This window comes from Solanum pennellii, chromosome 2 (assembly GCF_001406875.1).
Source record: "Solanum pennellii chromosome 2, SPENNV200".
In the NCBI taxonomy this organism is placed as follows: Eukaryota; Viridiplantae; Streptophyta; class Magnoliopsida; order Solanales; family Solanaceae; genus Solanum; species Solanum pennellii.
The window spans coordinates 44,805,850-44,821,343 of record NC_028638.1 but is presented as its reverse complement, the minus strand read 5'-3'; the positions used below and the strand labels follow the sequence as shown (position 1 = coordinate 44,821,343).

The following is a 15,494-nucleotide window of genomic DNA, read 5'->3' as shown; positions in this document are numbered from 1 at the left end:
CTAAATTCACATTGTAATCTTCATTAATCTTTTTCTTATTCTTAGTTTAATCACAGTTGAGATTTGTTTAATTTAGTTACAGAAGAAAAGCACGGTTATTGCTTAACGTTCATTGTTGAAGACACTCGGAGATTTTTGCCTGAATAAATCAGTAGCAAAGGAACATGTTGAACTTTACCAGAAGCAGCAGGCGCAACTGTATCAAACCGAAAGGCAAACCACAAAGTGCCTGAAGCTTGTTTGTGCTCGATGCTTGTATCAAGTAATATCCTTTGAGAATTTCTGTAAATTAACCCAGTCTTTTCATGTAAAACATTCGGGCGCTCATCAGCACAGTTAAAAACAAAAAAAAAAGACTTACAAAATTTAACAGGAAAAACTTGTGGCCTCTAATATCTATCCATTATAAGACAACAAGTTAACTACATTGCTCTCTTGGCTTGGAGGGACGTTCTAGCATAAACGCTACAGCCTACAAACCAAACATGCCTAGTTCAGTGGCCTTCTCCTTCTCGAATGTCTCAAAATACTGGTAAATGATTGTGACTGCAAGAAGGATTCCAGTTCCTGATCCAATCGCTCCCATCAAGTCCGCCAAAACTGTCAATGCACCAATGCAAACTCCTCCAAAGGCAGCTGCAGTAGGTATGTAACGATTTAGTTCCTTCTGCAGGTTGGAATCACGATGACCAGGCATCACCATTTGTTGCTCCTGCAAATCAATCATTGTTAAAAGTGTCATACCGATAATACTCTTGGGAGCCATATCATTCTATAGAATATCGAGAAGATAACATAACTTTTAATGAGAAAAAAACAAGTGATTCTGGATTACGCAAACCCTAAATTGTACCAAAACCACCATGATACTGTCTCATTAACTATGGGCTGTGTGAGGCAAACAAGCTCCAAGAACATACATATTCCTTACATAGGCAAAAGTAACCAATGGTCTACCGTGATTCAGAATTCAGAAATGATTAAAGAACTTCAATAGTATGTTATGAGCAATCTACCATGATACTGTCTCATAACTTGTGGGCTATAGTACGTTATGGGTAATGGGAAGAAGAATGATGTTACAAAACGGCAATAGTATGTTATGGGTAATGGGAAGAAGAATGATGTTGTCTCTTTTAACCTGTTTTGACTAGAAATAACGAGATATTGATAAGTCATTCAATAATAATCTATAGCAATTATTTCTTCTCATAATCTACAGCATGGGGGATAGTTAGAACCCCACTGAAGAAGTTCTCATTCTGATTGCCATCCATAACACAGCACCACAACCACTAAAAGTAACGAAGTTAAGTTTCAGTTAATTTTACTGACAAATCACTTTGGGACAAAAAAATAGAACGGGGAAAAGTTCACAAAACAAAGGCAACAAGATCATTTACCTTGAGCTGTTTGGCAACATCTCTGGCAGATGATCCAGAAACTTCAATCCAGGTCTTTGAGAACAGGGCGCAGGCTGATAACATGAACACTATATAGAAAAGAGCATGGAACGGATGCGACACCATTTCTGCCAAGCTGAAATACATTAAAGAGTTGACCGTCAATGGCATTTACAGAAGAAGTAAGAAAAACAAGGTATGAGGCTGAACAGACTTGTGAAGAACTTCTACACAAAATAGAGATTGATTAGCTGAAGAAAAGGGGAACAATACCTTGATGGCGCAGTGACAAGGTAAGCAAGACCAGCAACAGGAACAGATTGTCCAGAATATTCAGATTCTTTCCAAGTTCCTATCATATCCACGATGAAATTTCCTCCATATCTCCTGTAGAGCAACTGATCATAGAGGACAGCAAAAGGGCAAAAAGAAATAGAATTGTTACACTCTTGGAACAGGTGACGGGAAGTTGGCAATCAACCGAAAAAAAACTTAGCAATTAGGTACCTGAGAGATGAAATACAGGTTGGAGACAAGTGCGGACTGCAAAATAATAGGCATGTTTGAGGTGTAGAAGAGTTTGATTGGGTAAGAACCTTGCTGTCCACGAGCATTCTTAGATCTAACAGGTAAAACTACACGGAATCCTTGGAAGTAGATAACGATGAGGAAGATCAACACAGTTGCAAGCAGATTTGTCACATTGGGGAGACTTTGCCGGTAGAAAGCCTCACGCAAGGCACTTATCCTATTAGATCTAGTAATAGTAAGATGGAACAGAGCAATTATAGCTCCTTCAAATTCAGCACCACGCCCGGTATTGATGGTTGTGGGACTAAATGCTTTCCAGATAATGCTTTCACTGAAAATATAATTAACTTGGAATTATAAGCTCCATGAATGTACTGACAAACTCAAAATAGGTTTTTCGATAGACAGTAAAAACATACCAGATATTGGTAGCTATGAACAAGGAAATTCCAGAGCCAAGACCATATCCTTTCTGAAGAAGTTCATCTAAGCACATGACAATGATAGCAGCAAAGCAGAGTTGGAGGATAATGAGGATCGCATTTCCAACACCCAATTGGCTAACACTGCCATACATCCCCGACAGGACATAAGCAACTGCCTCACCGACAGCAATCAGGATACCCAATAGCTTTTGAGCACCATTACTGCATGGGATAAATTGTTAGAGAGCACAGGAGAGAGCTTCATTGACCAGAAAAGATAAAGAAACATCAAAAAAATCTACTCAACAGCATGAAAGAATTTTTTTTAGTAACTGAGTAACAAGTACCAAAAGATGCATCTTAATCTTTGGAGATGTGGGTGTGTGGGCAGGGCAGGGGGTGCACAGAGTAATCTAGGTCTACATACGAGGATCAAATGACGGCATGAATGTTCAGTAAAAGTTCAAGGGTGAGAAAATCTGAAACATGAAATTTGCCTTGAAAAACCAAATTATACAACTAATCTAGGTTCTGCAAAATGATTTCAGCATTAAAGTTATAGATCATATCATCCCCATAAGTTCCAAACAATATCCTTTTCTGAAGGTTCCAAACCATACTATTACCACTGCATATGGAATTTAAACAGTAGACAACTAGCAAAATAGAACTGATGCAATATACATATAGTTGTTAAACAAGTAAAGAAATAAAAATCTTAAAACAAACTTACAGGAGTGCTCGGTCCTCCCGGACATTGTTGTCCACTTGAATGATTTTTGATCCAGCTAACAATTGCATCACCATTCCAGAAGTCACAATTGGAGTAATTCCAAGTTCCATGACTGTACCACGGTTTGAGGCAAGAATGACACGCATCCAGTAAAAAGGATCCGCGCCAGTTGTAGAGTGTATGCCATAAAGAGGGAGCTGACTGCAAACCAGAAAAATAGCAAGCGCAATTACAGTATAGATGACCTTCTCTTTGAATTGAACCTTCCTGTCAGCACTCTGAACTTCAGGTAGGAATGAAAGAAATGGTTTCACAAGGTGCAGCACTCTGAATCCTCCTCCCATTGTTCACTATTAACAGAACTATCTCTGTTCAAACCATAAAAAAAACAAAGACAAAAACTATTCAGACAAATAACAGGGAAGATATAGTGCCTCAACTACGCTCATGATCTTGTGTAATTTTAATGTGCATAGCTAGCCAGAAAGATTAATTTCAGATGATATAATATTAGTATTAACATTCTCAAGATACAATTTAAAGCAAATTTTCAATCAATGGAAGGTGTTATCACAAATTCAGATTCAGTGAAGCATATATATTAATGGAGAGCACATAGGATATGCTTGGAACACAAAAACAGGAATATACCTAAGCATATAAATTGAGCTGATAAGGATAATCAAATTGAGGAAGTTTCTTTCTTTATAAGAAGACAAAATGAGATTATTTCTTCTTCTCCACCCCCAACCACCAAATCCAAGGACTAAAACATGGATATCACATATATCTATCAATGAATCCTGCTAATAATAGGACAAATCCACTAAAATATACAATTAATATTATATCCTTGTAACAATTCTCTTGGGGGATTACATATACTAATACAGGTTCGACATAATTTAATCAGAGAAGACTTCTTTTATTGTAAAGATCCATACTTGTATCAAGTTTGAAATTTTCTTATGTCATTATGAAAACAAAATTTGGAGATTCAAATCTAAGAACCATTCATGCATTCCAAGTAAATAGTACTTCTTCAATGCTTGCAACAAGACCAAAATGTCCATACAGACACAAAAACATCTCAACTCTGTTGTTCATGTACCACTTCAAATATTTTTGTATTTCATGGTCGATTAGTGACCATCACATGTCACATAAATAATAAATCAATTTACTCACACTGTCTATCAAGCCATATCGTTATCCAGATATCATGAAAACATAACGCAGATACACAAGCATACTTTTCAGATCTAGATCCTTTTACCATCACATTACAAAACAGAATTTAACAGCCAAAAAAAACTTCCAGAATTTCGTACTCTACAAAATTCATATATCTACACACATGCATATAAACAAAGACATACATATATAATCAACTCAAACACATAACAGATCTTGAGCTAAATAAACTCATCAGATCTATGGACTGATTCAGATCTCAGCTCGACAAAATAATTTCATTTTCACACCGATTTTTCGATCTATAGATCTCTTCTTCCGGTACATAGATGATCTAATTTTTTTTTCCATAAAGAAAGAAAATCAATTCTCTAGATGAGAAAAATACATGCAGAAGAGATCGGAGACACTCACATAGGCAGCGACGATCTGGAGATGTCCGTGGACTGTTATTCGCTCGATTTCTCCGTCGAGCTATGCTTCTATTTGTAGGGTTTTGACCATGAGAGAGAGGAGAGGGAGAGAAGGGGCGGATCTGACGGATTTATGTGTAAGCGTCACCAGTTAACAGAGATGGAGAACGCGTGACGCCAAGTGGGATATTAATTAAATAAATAAATATCTTCATTTTTGTTCCAAATGGGAAAATGCAGTTGGTGATGAAAACGTGGCAATGGTGTTCTTTTGGAGACACGAAGCTTAGCCAATGAGATTGTCCCACGTGGATAATGAAACGGATTTAGTGGTCACTATTTGGGTTGTAAATGGTGGCTAATATAGAAAAAGTGAGAAGGAAATGGAACAAGTCAAATCAATTTTTGGGCAATGAGAAATGGCATTATATTATTTTTAAAGAATTATTAAATATATACCATATATATAGAGAGAGAGTGTTCTATAAATTTTGATTTGTAAATGAAAGTGACAATAAAACTTAGATACATCATACAAGCAATTAGATAAATAAAAATATCACCTATAATATTTATTATTAGAAGTATGTCGCAAGTAAGACTTACAAATTTTGTTTAGAGTAATTCTTAAAGATAAAGAAAACTAAATGAATTATAATTAACTTATAAAATTAGGCATATTTATATGCTAGTTTGGTTTGATTTGACTATCTCTCGTTTAATTTCAAAGCCATTAATGCCTCATTTTGATAGGGATTTGAATTTTAATTGATTAGATTCGTCTTGTTCAGTGTGTTTACTTTTTATGATTAAATCTTAATTATTTAGATTTAGTTCATTAAGTTTATTTGTTTTATTTTTTAGTAGTCTCTTAATGGGTCTGAATATATCAAAATGAATCAGATCTTCTTAAATTTGAATTTTTTTTTATTTAAAAATTAATGACACGATCGAATTATAATTGACCATGCATCAAAAATGATTTTGTAAAATTACTGTTAAAAAATAATGGCATGAATGAGTTTTTTCTTTAACGGTAATGACATAATGAGCCAAACTTTTAACTGATTACATAAATAAATTTTTTTTGAAAGTTGAATCAATTTCACATACTTTTGCAAATATTTTTTACTCTCTTCAAATCTAAAACGCTCTATAGGTGGAATGATCTGGTAGACACCCTTATACCTGTATACGTTTGTATTGTGAACCATTTTACTTATCCTTTTGTTATCTAGACCCCTGAATTCAATAAAACACAATTTAATAAACCCCTCTAACCATTGACCAAGCTTATATGGTATTTAGATGTCTGAGTTGGGTAGAGAAAGTGAATAAATGCGTGTAAAAGCAACTGACCACCATATTTAAAATTAAAAATTATTAAAATTATAAAATAATTAATTTAAAAAAGAAAAAATCAAAAAAACCTTCTTCTTCGCCCCCACCCACCTACTTTTTCAGGCATAACCATCCCTGCTCAACCTTTTTTTTCTTTCATTTTCTTTAGACGATCTATACGACAGACGGAGGCGGCAAGGAGACAAAGACGTGTGAGAAGAAAGTGTTTATGGTCTCACCGTCAAGAGGAATGGTGGATGTGGCAGTTTTCTCTGACGGATTTTTGCCATTTCACAGTTGGATCGAGTGGAGACTTAAATGTGTTGATTTGGCCAGATTTCGGCCTTAGGTAACAGATTTTGTGGTGGCTCACCATTGTTTGTGAGCTCACTGTTGACGGGTGTTTCACCGAAGAAAAGTGTCGATAGTAGTGCGAGCTTTGATAGGTCACTGGTGTATTAGTACAACAAATGAGTTTGGGGTTTTGTGGTCTCAGAAGGTTGGGTTATGCGGTTGTTCGTCGGAAAAAAAAGGAAAAAAATAAATGGAATTTTGGGTCAAGTCGAGATTCATTTTTTGGTGGTTGTTTTAGTTGAAAATGATTGAGAAATGGGTCCTTGGTGACTTTGTGGTTGGTTTCCGGTGATTTGGAGCTCAAGAATTCGATAGAAATAGAGAAAAAGAAGAGCAACGTGGTTGGTTGTTCACTGTTGCTCGTTGGTGAACTTCGAAGTCACTGGTGGATCCATGAAGGTCAAAACAATGAGTTTTTGTATTGCTTGTTGAAGCTGGCCGGAAATGGAGTTTGGGTGGATACGAGGAAGGTTAATGGTGGGAGCTTTGTGAAGATGATAGTTTTACTATTTTGGAATAAATTAATATTTTATTTTAAAATAGATAATACATATAATTATAACGTGGTATTAATGTGAGTGACATGGATTTGACATGTCATCCATGCAAAGGAGAGTGAGATACACACATGGTTAGAGGGGTTTAACAATCATTTTTTTATTGAGTTCAGAAGTCTAGATAACAAAAGGGTAAATAGAAGAGTGCAAAATACAAACGAATACAAGTACAAGGGTCCCCAAACCATTCCGCCACGCTCTATGTAAAAAGAAAGTTTTTTATTTTCAAAAGTTAATTAAAACAAATAAAAGTTCTAGACTAAATAGTGTCGTTTTCGACACATAGATGCCTCGTGGACGTTTGGAACCGACACGTGTATCTCGGGCTGCTTGCAATTTTTACATTACAAATACAAAAATTATTTGCAGTGTCAAGTTTCTGAATTTTAATCCCAAAACAAATTCCAAAAATACAGTTCCATTTCGTTCCTACCCGCAATCCCCCAACCCGGCAAACCCCTAATCTTCATCATTTTCTTCAGGATTTGACTCTAATCGTGAACAATCTAGGGCTGGAATAGAGCGGTTTTAGCAGTAGTAATCATGAATATCTTCAGACTGGCCGGAGACATGACACATTTGATTAGTGTCTTAGTTCTCCTCCTGAAAATCTATGCTACCAAATCATGCTCAGGTTCTTATTCCAACTTGCATTTTCATTCAGTTCCTTGATCATTATATATATTTTGTATCATGTAAATAGTTTTGCATCAGAAGGTGAAACAGCGAAACCTTACGGTACTGTTTTATATTAACTTCGTCGACCTTATTGGTGTTGAAACCTGAATGAGTAGTTTTGCTTCATACATGAATGACCGTATCTGATTGGCTCTTAAAATTGCGAGTTATGTTTTTGATTTTGTATGCATTGGAATTGAATTATGCAATGATGTGTTTGAATAGGTTTCCATTAAGCAGTTCATTGAGTGAAAAAATTAATGCTCATTTGATGAATTAAGAGTGAGTGTTAGTCCATTTATGTGCTAGTTAGTGATTCGTGCAATGGACATGATACATTATTTATAGGGAAGTAGTTACATTACAACTCCTGAAACTAATAGGACTTGGACGATGTTAGACCTGCTGAGAGATTGTAATGAGTGAGCATTCTTTTTGATTTTACTGAGGAAACCTGTGAATATAGTGTTTTGAAACTTCTTTGAGCCTTGGAGCTTTTACTAGGTTATCTTCTTGCTACGCAAGTAGATATTTGGATTCATGTAGGACATATAGTGAAATCAGTGGCACTGTGAGTAATTTGATAATATGAGAAGACAGTGTTAACATGTTCGATTGTATGGGATGTTGTCAATAAAAGTAAATCAACAAACCAGATGAAGTATGGTATGTTAGGACCTACTACAGATGAGGATAGTCATGGCACATTGGTATTAGTATTGATGTGACAGGTAATTTAACAGATCACTAGATGGTACAAAATATCATTGTCTATTATTGCCCCATCCTCCCCCCAAAAAAATATGAAAAGAACCGGAAAAGAATGGAAGATGACCTTTTTTTGTAACATAAAAATAAACATATGGACTTGTTGCATTTTCCGGTAGCTTGAAGTATACTTATGGTGAAATCTGGCTGACATGTAGCTGGAAAATTGTTGGCATTGAGAGTCTTTGCTGTATTCAGGAATATCATTGAAGACGCAAGAGTTATATGCTATTGTGTTTGTGGCTCGGTATCTGGATTTGTTCACGGACTTCATCTCTCTTTACAACACTGTGATGAAACTGGTTTTTATTGGGAGTTCCTTGGCCATTGTCTGGTGTATGAGGTACCATCGTGTTGTTAGGCGCTCATATGACCGTGAGCTAGACACTTTCCGCTATTGGATTCTTCTGGGGGCGTGTTTCGTTTTGGCACTTGTTCTTCATGAGAAGTTTACCCTTCAAGAGGTTAGTGATTTCTAAGTGTTCTAAATATTTCATGTGGATTGTCCTAGCATTGATAATCATGTTTTTTGTCACTTAATTTTGTAATGTTGGTGGTGACTTGTGTGAAGTTGATCTTGGCAAGCACAACATCCTGTTTGTGCTTGCAACAACCATATTTTCAGAATTTCAACTGTGAAATAGTGAATTTCATTTCTAGAAATGTTGTGTAGCTTTGATTCCATGAATAGTGAACTTGAATACAACAATCATGTCTTATCCTAAGGTTGTTTTGGTTGGCCATATGAATCATCATTCGCCATGTCGCTCCATTTAATCTCATCTCAAACACCCGTATGCTGATGTAATGCATGCTAGGTGGATATATTTCAACAATATATTCTCCGTTATGAAATCAATTGCAAATTGACTAGTTTTATGCTGGCTGACTGCCTACGCAACTCTCCTATTTTATTCGGATGTGGAACCAACAGCATGAACATTCTCGCAAAATCAGCTCATCAAACACTGTAAAATGTTTGTTTGCTTATTATTCACACGCTCTTCTGGATGTACATGGTTATAGCAACCCTTGAGGTAGTGCTTGTACAGACCTTCTTAAGGTGATCCCTTTTTTGGTGGCCTCTGTTCATGACAAGCTTTGAAAGATTTTACACTGGCCGAGGTGTTCCCATGATAAGATATAAACCCTTAACATTGACAATATACAATCAGCAGCTCGTAATATGTTAAGATGATATGCTTCCAGTCATGTGAATTGATAGACCTTGTTAACTGATCAGCCCGTTAACATCAGTCTACCCCCTTCAAGAATAATTTCTGTCATAACCGTTTATATTAGTTGTTTCTTAAGTGCCTTTTCTATTGAAATGTTGTTATATTGATTTATCCAGATCGAGGGCCGACAAAGTTGTGACTGAAGTTTGATCTTGTCTATTTTATATTTGACTCGGGCTGCTTTCCCCTATTAAAGTCAGCTGAACCCCCTAGAACTTTTTTTTCCCACTGCGCTATTCTTATCCTCTGTAACCTTACTGTGGTCATTGCAACTCTCCAAATGTATGGGCTTGGTTTCTTCTGCAGGTTTTTTACTACTTGGTGTTGTTCCTATTATGCTACATTGCAATTTATGCTACATTGCAATTTGCATGAGTAAAGACATCTTCTTGTCTGTATCATTTGCAATCATCTTATTTATTCATTCTTGGTTCCCCTACCCTTTTGGTCATCTCCAGATATTGTTTGTCCGTCTTCACTGTTAAAATATGAGCTTCATCCATTTCCCCAGTACATTAATAGACAAAAGATAACTGAGATTTTTCTGTTTCCATGGTATCCTTACAGTCAGACCCATCAACTTATATCGTTAATGATCAAGTTTTTTTTTTTTTGGGGGGGGGGGGGGAGGGGTTAGGGAAGCGGAGATCAGATTTTGGGGCATGGGGAGAGCAATTGTAAGTCGTAAGGATTGAACCTTACACTTGGTTGCGAGGTGCTCTACTAATAAGCTGCCATTCAATTTTCTGAATGACTGATTAGAATTTCTGCAGAGACCCTGTGGCAGAGATTGTGTTACTTGTTTCCTTCTCCTTTTGTGGGATAGTCTTGATTCTCGAATTCATATTTGCTCACTCCCTGTTTATACTGTTGATGCTACATGTGATGTTGTTCCAGGTGTTCTGGGCTTTCTCAATATACCTAGAGGCAGTTGCCATTCTTCCCCAGTTGGTGCTCTTGCAAAGAAGTGGAAATGTTGATAACCTGACTGGACAATATGTGTTCTTTCTTGGGTATGCTTCATCTCCTGTAAATCTGGCGACTTCCTGAAAGAACATTGTTTTGCATCATATGTTGAAAATTCTAGAAAATTTGTATTGATTTGGCCATATCTATTTTTTTAAAAAAATCTGAGTTCTATATATAACTCAGAGCTGAAATTTGAAAATTCATCATTGATTTTTTTCATAAATATTGCAAATTTGCTTTCCAATTAGAGCCAATGGAGTGCTGGTATTTTACGTAACACTAGAAAAGGCTTGTCTCAGTTTTAACTGTGAAGGAGTTAATGGAGTTCGTTCACAAATCTGTATCATTTACAAATTATTGTAAACATTTAAACTTGAAACTATGTGGTACATTTACTCTTCCTCCGAAGCATCGGTTCTCTCTTTCCATAAACCAGACGATGTGTGGTGGAACTGTATTCCATCTTAACTATCTTTCTAGTTTCTGTCTTCCTCTTCTTTTTTTTTTTTGGTGAAGGTAATGACTTGTATTCTATTTCCACAAAAACAGAAACCTGCCACGACAAGTTACTGTCCTTTAAGCATTGAACTTGAAATAGATTTAGAAACATACACTAGATATTCCATGTTACAGTAAAATGCAAAAGATGATGTCTTGGTCCTGAGAATCCTTTTCACGTGTAACATTATTGCAAGTAATGAATTTCTTATTCTGCAGGTTATCCTAGTTAGGTTGACTTTTTTCATATCTATAAGACAAAACATGCCGTTCTTGAAGGGCCTTTTTCTTTTCTTAAGCATTTTCTCGCCCCAGTGAGTGATTATTGCTTGGCTTTGTCAATTTACTTGACTGAAAAGTCTTCTGTGCTTCAAAACAGTGAATTAGATCCAGAAGTTAGCCCGTCCTTCTCTAACCTCAAAAGAGCCAAGCTCATCTGCGGATCTCGTAGTCCATGGCCATTCTTCCAGAACCTATTGTGCTGGCAATTCTTCTTGAATCTAAGCTTTTGTGTGCATTTTTGTATCAAGTTTTCGTGGCTTCAACAAAATGTGGCAAAGGTCTACCAATATGGGATTACCTCCTTTTGGGAATCCAAACGTAGTATCTTTGCTGCCTTCTTATCTTTTTTCCATCACCTACCTTAAGATTCACCCTGGAAGAAAATCATCCCATAAATTTCTTATATGTATTCATGTTGCAAATCCATGAGTTGATATTGGATCAGTTCACCAATACCCACACCTCCAAGCATCTTGCTACCATCTTGTATTTCTTTTACCATCTCATCTACCTTAACATTCTCTCTGACATTGATTTGCTGCCACAAGATACATATAAGTTTCCACTACATAACGATGAGCTGAGATATTGGATTTGTGCACCAAGAGCCATTCACACATACTTCGCCTTTGATGGCATTCTTCAACACTTGCTTGTTCATTACTAACTGCACAACGTTAATTATAGGGACTTGTATTATCCAGCCTTAGGTTTTTTCAGCTAAACCACTTTCCTTCTTACCAATTACAATAGTCACTGCTGTCTATTTCACAATTGAACTTTTTCTTTCCTGAGTTACCTCGGAAGTCTCTCCTAATTCTGTCCAACTGCCTCTCCATTCTTGATGGAATGGGCTATGAGGTATTTGGGACATTGCATTGACTAGGATACTCTCAAGTATGAGGGTTTATGAGGGTCAACCTACAACTTATGGATTGGTAATGTTTCTTTGAAGTGGCTAATTGTTTCCGAGCTTCCGACTTGTAGAGGTTGGGAGGAGCTTAAAGAAGCAATAACCTCCTGCCACTTTTAGGCATTTTTGTAGCTTGCCCCTAAAAGGGAAGTCTCATGCATGCTGCTGGAAAAACTCCTCTCTGTCCTAACATATTTCCAAAAATGAGGAATAGATATGCTTTGCCAGATTTATGAAGCCCAGAAACTGCCACAAAACCAAAAGTATACCTCGCAACTCACAGATATCTTAGTCTTCTATCCTTCGTTCCAACAAAAAATTGAGTCAGCATGGAGGAACTCCGAGATAGTGACTGTATTATTCCTTTTTGTGCCCTCTTTGTACCTGTTATCCAACATTTGTACATAGCTCTATACAACATTCCTTTCAGTTGAACAATCTGAAGAGAAAGGGTCGTAGAGGGTGTGCCTGTCACAGCTCCTCTGAAAAATCTCTTCCTGTAGACCCATTTGTCTTCACTGATCAAAAGCCACAGTATTACATTAATATTATCACAAGTCCACCAAGAATTCCTAAACTTTAGTACCATACTCAAGCTTTGATTCTTTGTGCTTTGGTTTTTGTGGGGAACTCAGAACAGAAAGGGAATGTGGTTCCTCTCTGACATTTATCTGTACTGTTCAATGTGTAATTTCCAACCTTTTAGTTTCTGTGCCACCGCATAACTTTTTCATGACATCCCCAATACACGCCCACCAAACATCTGTATACAAAATTCACCCTTCACTTCAATGATCCTTCTTCCACAACAATTCAACTGCTATTAGAGTCAGTTTTGCTTGTGACTTTGGTGTCAACATACTGTACAATTTTTCAAGGCTTTACCTATGAATAGCTTTTTTCATAGGCTGCGTTGCTAACTCGGTTGGCCGGTTTATTTGGTGAATTTTATTAGCTTCTTATCTACATCAGCCTTCCATTATTGTGGATAATTTTCAGAATGATTGCTGCCGGACAAATCTGCATTATGTATTGAGTTTTAATGACATTCTTCAGTTTTCAAGGATCTTGGGTAGTCATAATTTGATTCCTTACAAAGATTGTGGAATTTCCAATTATTATTAGGCATTAGATTGAGGTACTCTAAATGTACTTAACTTGTTGGCACTTAAAATCGTGAGCCTCCTTTGGCAGTCAAAACACTGTCATTTGAGGACGTTTCTAGAGAACGAACACAAGTGTTATTGCTGCTAGAGGACATGTCTTTATTTTTTTGGGGCAGCATGTATAACTTTGATGCCATAATTGTCGTGCTCTCCCGATGAAATGGATCTGATCAAGCATTGACATTTTGTTGGGTTTACAATTTGGTCTAAGCTTTATATGTTTGCTTTGAGCTAACACTCCCTCTCTTGTGATTGCTTGCCATGAGCATCTCCATAATAAGGGAAACTCAATGAATGGTTCCTTTTCTGAGTTGAGTGCCCGTGTGTCACTTTAAACAAAATCTTGTCTATAGCTTGATTGCAGTGAAGAGATATTCAGATCCATTAAATCATGCTATTTATGTCTGTGTAGTAGTTACACTTGCAAAATAGAATGCCACTATCTCAGAATGGAACTACAGCATAAAGCTACAGAAATGATGGGGTCTTCCATTTAAATGTTTTCTTGAGCGATGGAACATTTTTTTGTGATAGCAATTTAATATGTCACTGCAAGACAAGGGAAAATGGTTCCCTTTCTTGTACCGCTCTCACTGTCTACTCACGTTTATCATCTCTAGTTTCGTTTCTCTGGCATTTCATATTATAATGCTTTGAGCTAAAAGAGATCTAACAATTAATTCTTAAATTATGTATATGCGGCATGTGTTCCTATCTAGTTGAATAATGTCGCGTGATGATATTTACAATTTGATTTCAATTAGTTATGATTGATTGGGTATTGTTACTGAGATGCTGGTTCTATGCGATTCCAGGGCCTACCGTGCATTTTACATCTTAAACTGGATTTACCGCTATCTGACAGAGCAGCGTTTCACTAGATGGATTTGTAAGTTTTTGGAAGTACAACCAGTACTGTTTGTTTGCAATTACTTGCAATGGTTCTTTAAAGTTGAATTTCTCTTTTCTTTTCTTTTCTTATTGTAGCTTGCGTCTCTGGTCTTGTCCAGACAGCCCTTTATGCAGATTTCTTTTATTATTACTTCATCAGGTAACAATTTGTTAAAACTTCCTGAAGTGGCTCCTCTCTGGATGACGTAAACAAACACTACTAACAAATTTGTTTTGCAGCTGGAAAAATAATGCGAAGCTTCAACTGCCAGCATGAGGCGATGAAGATATATGATGAACAGTTTTAACACCTAACCGTAATCTGGTTTCATGCCGTGGCTTGTGACATGATTTTGGGATACTACTTTTTTTGGGATGTGAGATCATACGTGGAGTTTGGCCGAGGGTCAAGTATTTCAATGAGCTCCTCTTACATTGTTAGATTCAGATAAAGTACCCTTGTATATATGTCAGAAATATGTTAATTTGAAAATATTGTCTGCATTCCTGTCAAATGTGATTCGAACTTTCAAAGATATACCAGTATGACTAATCAATTATTTTGCTACGTTCATATAATGGTGTTCTCAGATGTCTGCATATCTTCTTCCTTTTCGAGGCGTCTCTGTCTTTCGTTCTTAACAAATGTTGATTAATTTTAATATCCAATTGCGCGTTCTGGTTCTGGTACATTGTTGCTAGTGTCGATGACATTAATGCATCACTCAAAATGAGAACTTATGCTGTTTTTATTTAAAGGAGAACAACGCTCTTTTCTTACGTAATTTGTTCTGAAAATTGTACAAGTCATAATAAGAGTTAATACCTCAGATGGTCACTCAACTATGTACTTTTCTCTCAGAAAGTTACTCAACTTTCATTTTTCACTCAAAAGTCACTCAACTATACACTTCTTTCTCAGAAAGTCACTCAACTTTGAATTTTAACTCAAAAGTCACTCAACTATCCACTCTATCCTCAAAAAGTCACTCAACTATCCACTCTATCCTCAAAAAGTCACTCAATCTATTAAATTATTTTTTAATTAAAAATTATTGATATTAATTATTTATATAACAAACCAAAAATTTTAAAAAATAAATTAAACCATTTAGTGATCCACCCAACTAATCCGACCCA

General features: G+C 36.3%; 2 protein-coding genes across 3 annotated transcripts; one reads left to right on the top strand and one right to left on the bottom strand.

The window, feature by feature from the left end:
- Nucleotides 1-253: 253 nt before the first annotated feature.
- On the bottom strand, nucleotides 254-4,889 carry LOC107011116 (protein transport protein Sec61 subunit alpha-like). The gene is made up of 7 exons (XM_015210476.1): nucleotides 4,701-4,889; nucleotides 3,093-3,460; nucleotides 2,354-2,581; nucleotides 1,911-2,265; nucleotides 1,677-1,801; nucleotides 1,404-1,539; nucleotides 254-712 (listed from the first exon to the last, which is right to left on the bottom strand). The coding sequence occupies exons 2-7, from the start codon at nucleotides 3,434-3,436 to the stop codon at nucleotides 473-475; spliced, it is 1,428 nt and encodes a 475-aa protein (XP_015065962.1). The 5' UTR covers nucleotides 3,437-3,460; nucleotides 4,701-4,889; the 3' UTR covers nucleotides 254-472.
- Nucleotides 4,890-7,316: 2,427 nt separating this feature from the next.
- Nucleotides 7,317-14,933, top strand: LOC107009420 (ER lumen protein-retaining receptor A-like). Of its 2 annotated transcripts, none has more exons than XM_027914305.1 (6): nucleotides 7,317-7,585; nucleotides 8,556-8,861; nucleotides 10,533-10,648; nucleotides 14,279-14,352; nucleotides 14,451-14,514; nucleotides 14,595-14,933. In XM_027914305.1, the coding sequence occupies exons 2-6, from the start codon at nucleotides 8,691-8,693 to the stop codon at nucleotides 14,629-14,631; spliced, it is 462 nt and encodes a 153-aa protein (XP_027770106.1). In that variant the 5' UTR covers nucleotides 7,317-7,585; nucleotides 8,556-8,690; the 3' UTR covers nucleotides 14,632-14,933. The 2 variants fall into 2 exon arrangements, with proteins under 2 accessions (XP_027770106.1, XP_015064242.1); XM_015208756.2 differs by having other exon boundaries at nucleotides 7,318-7,585; nucleotides 8,596-8,861.
- The last annotated feature ends 561 nt before the right edge of the window (nucleotides 14,934-15,494 follow it).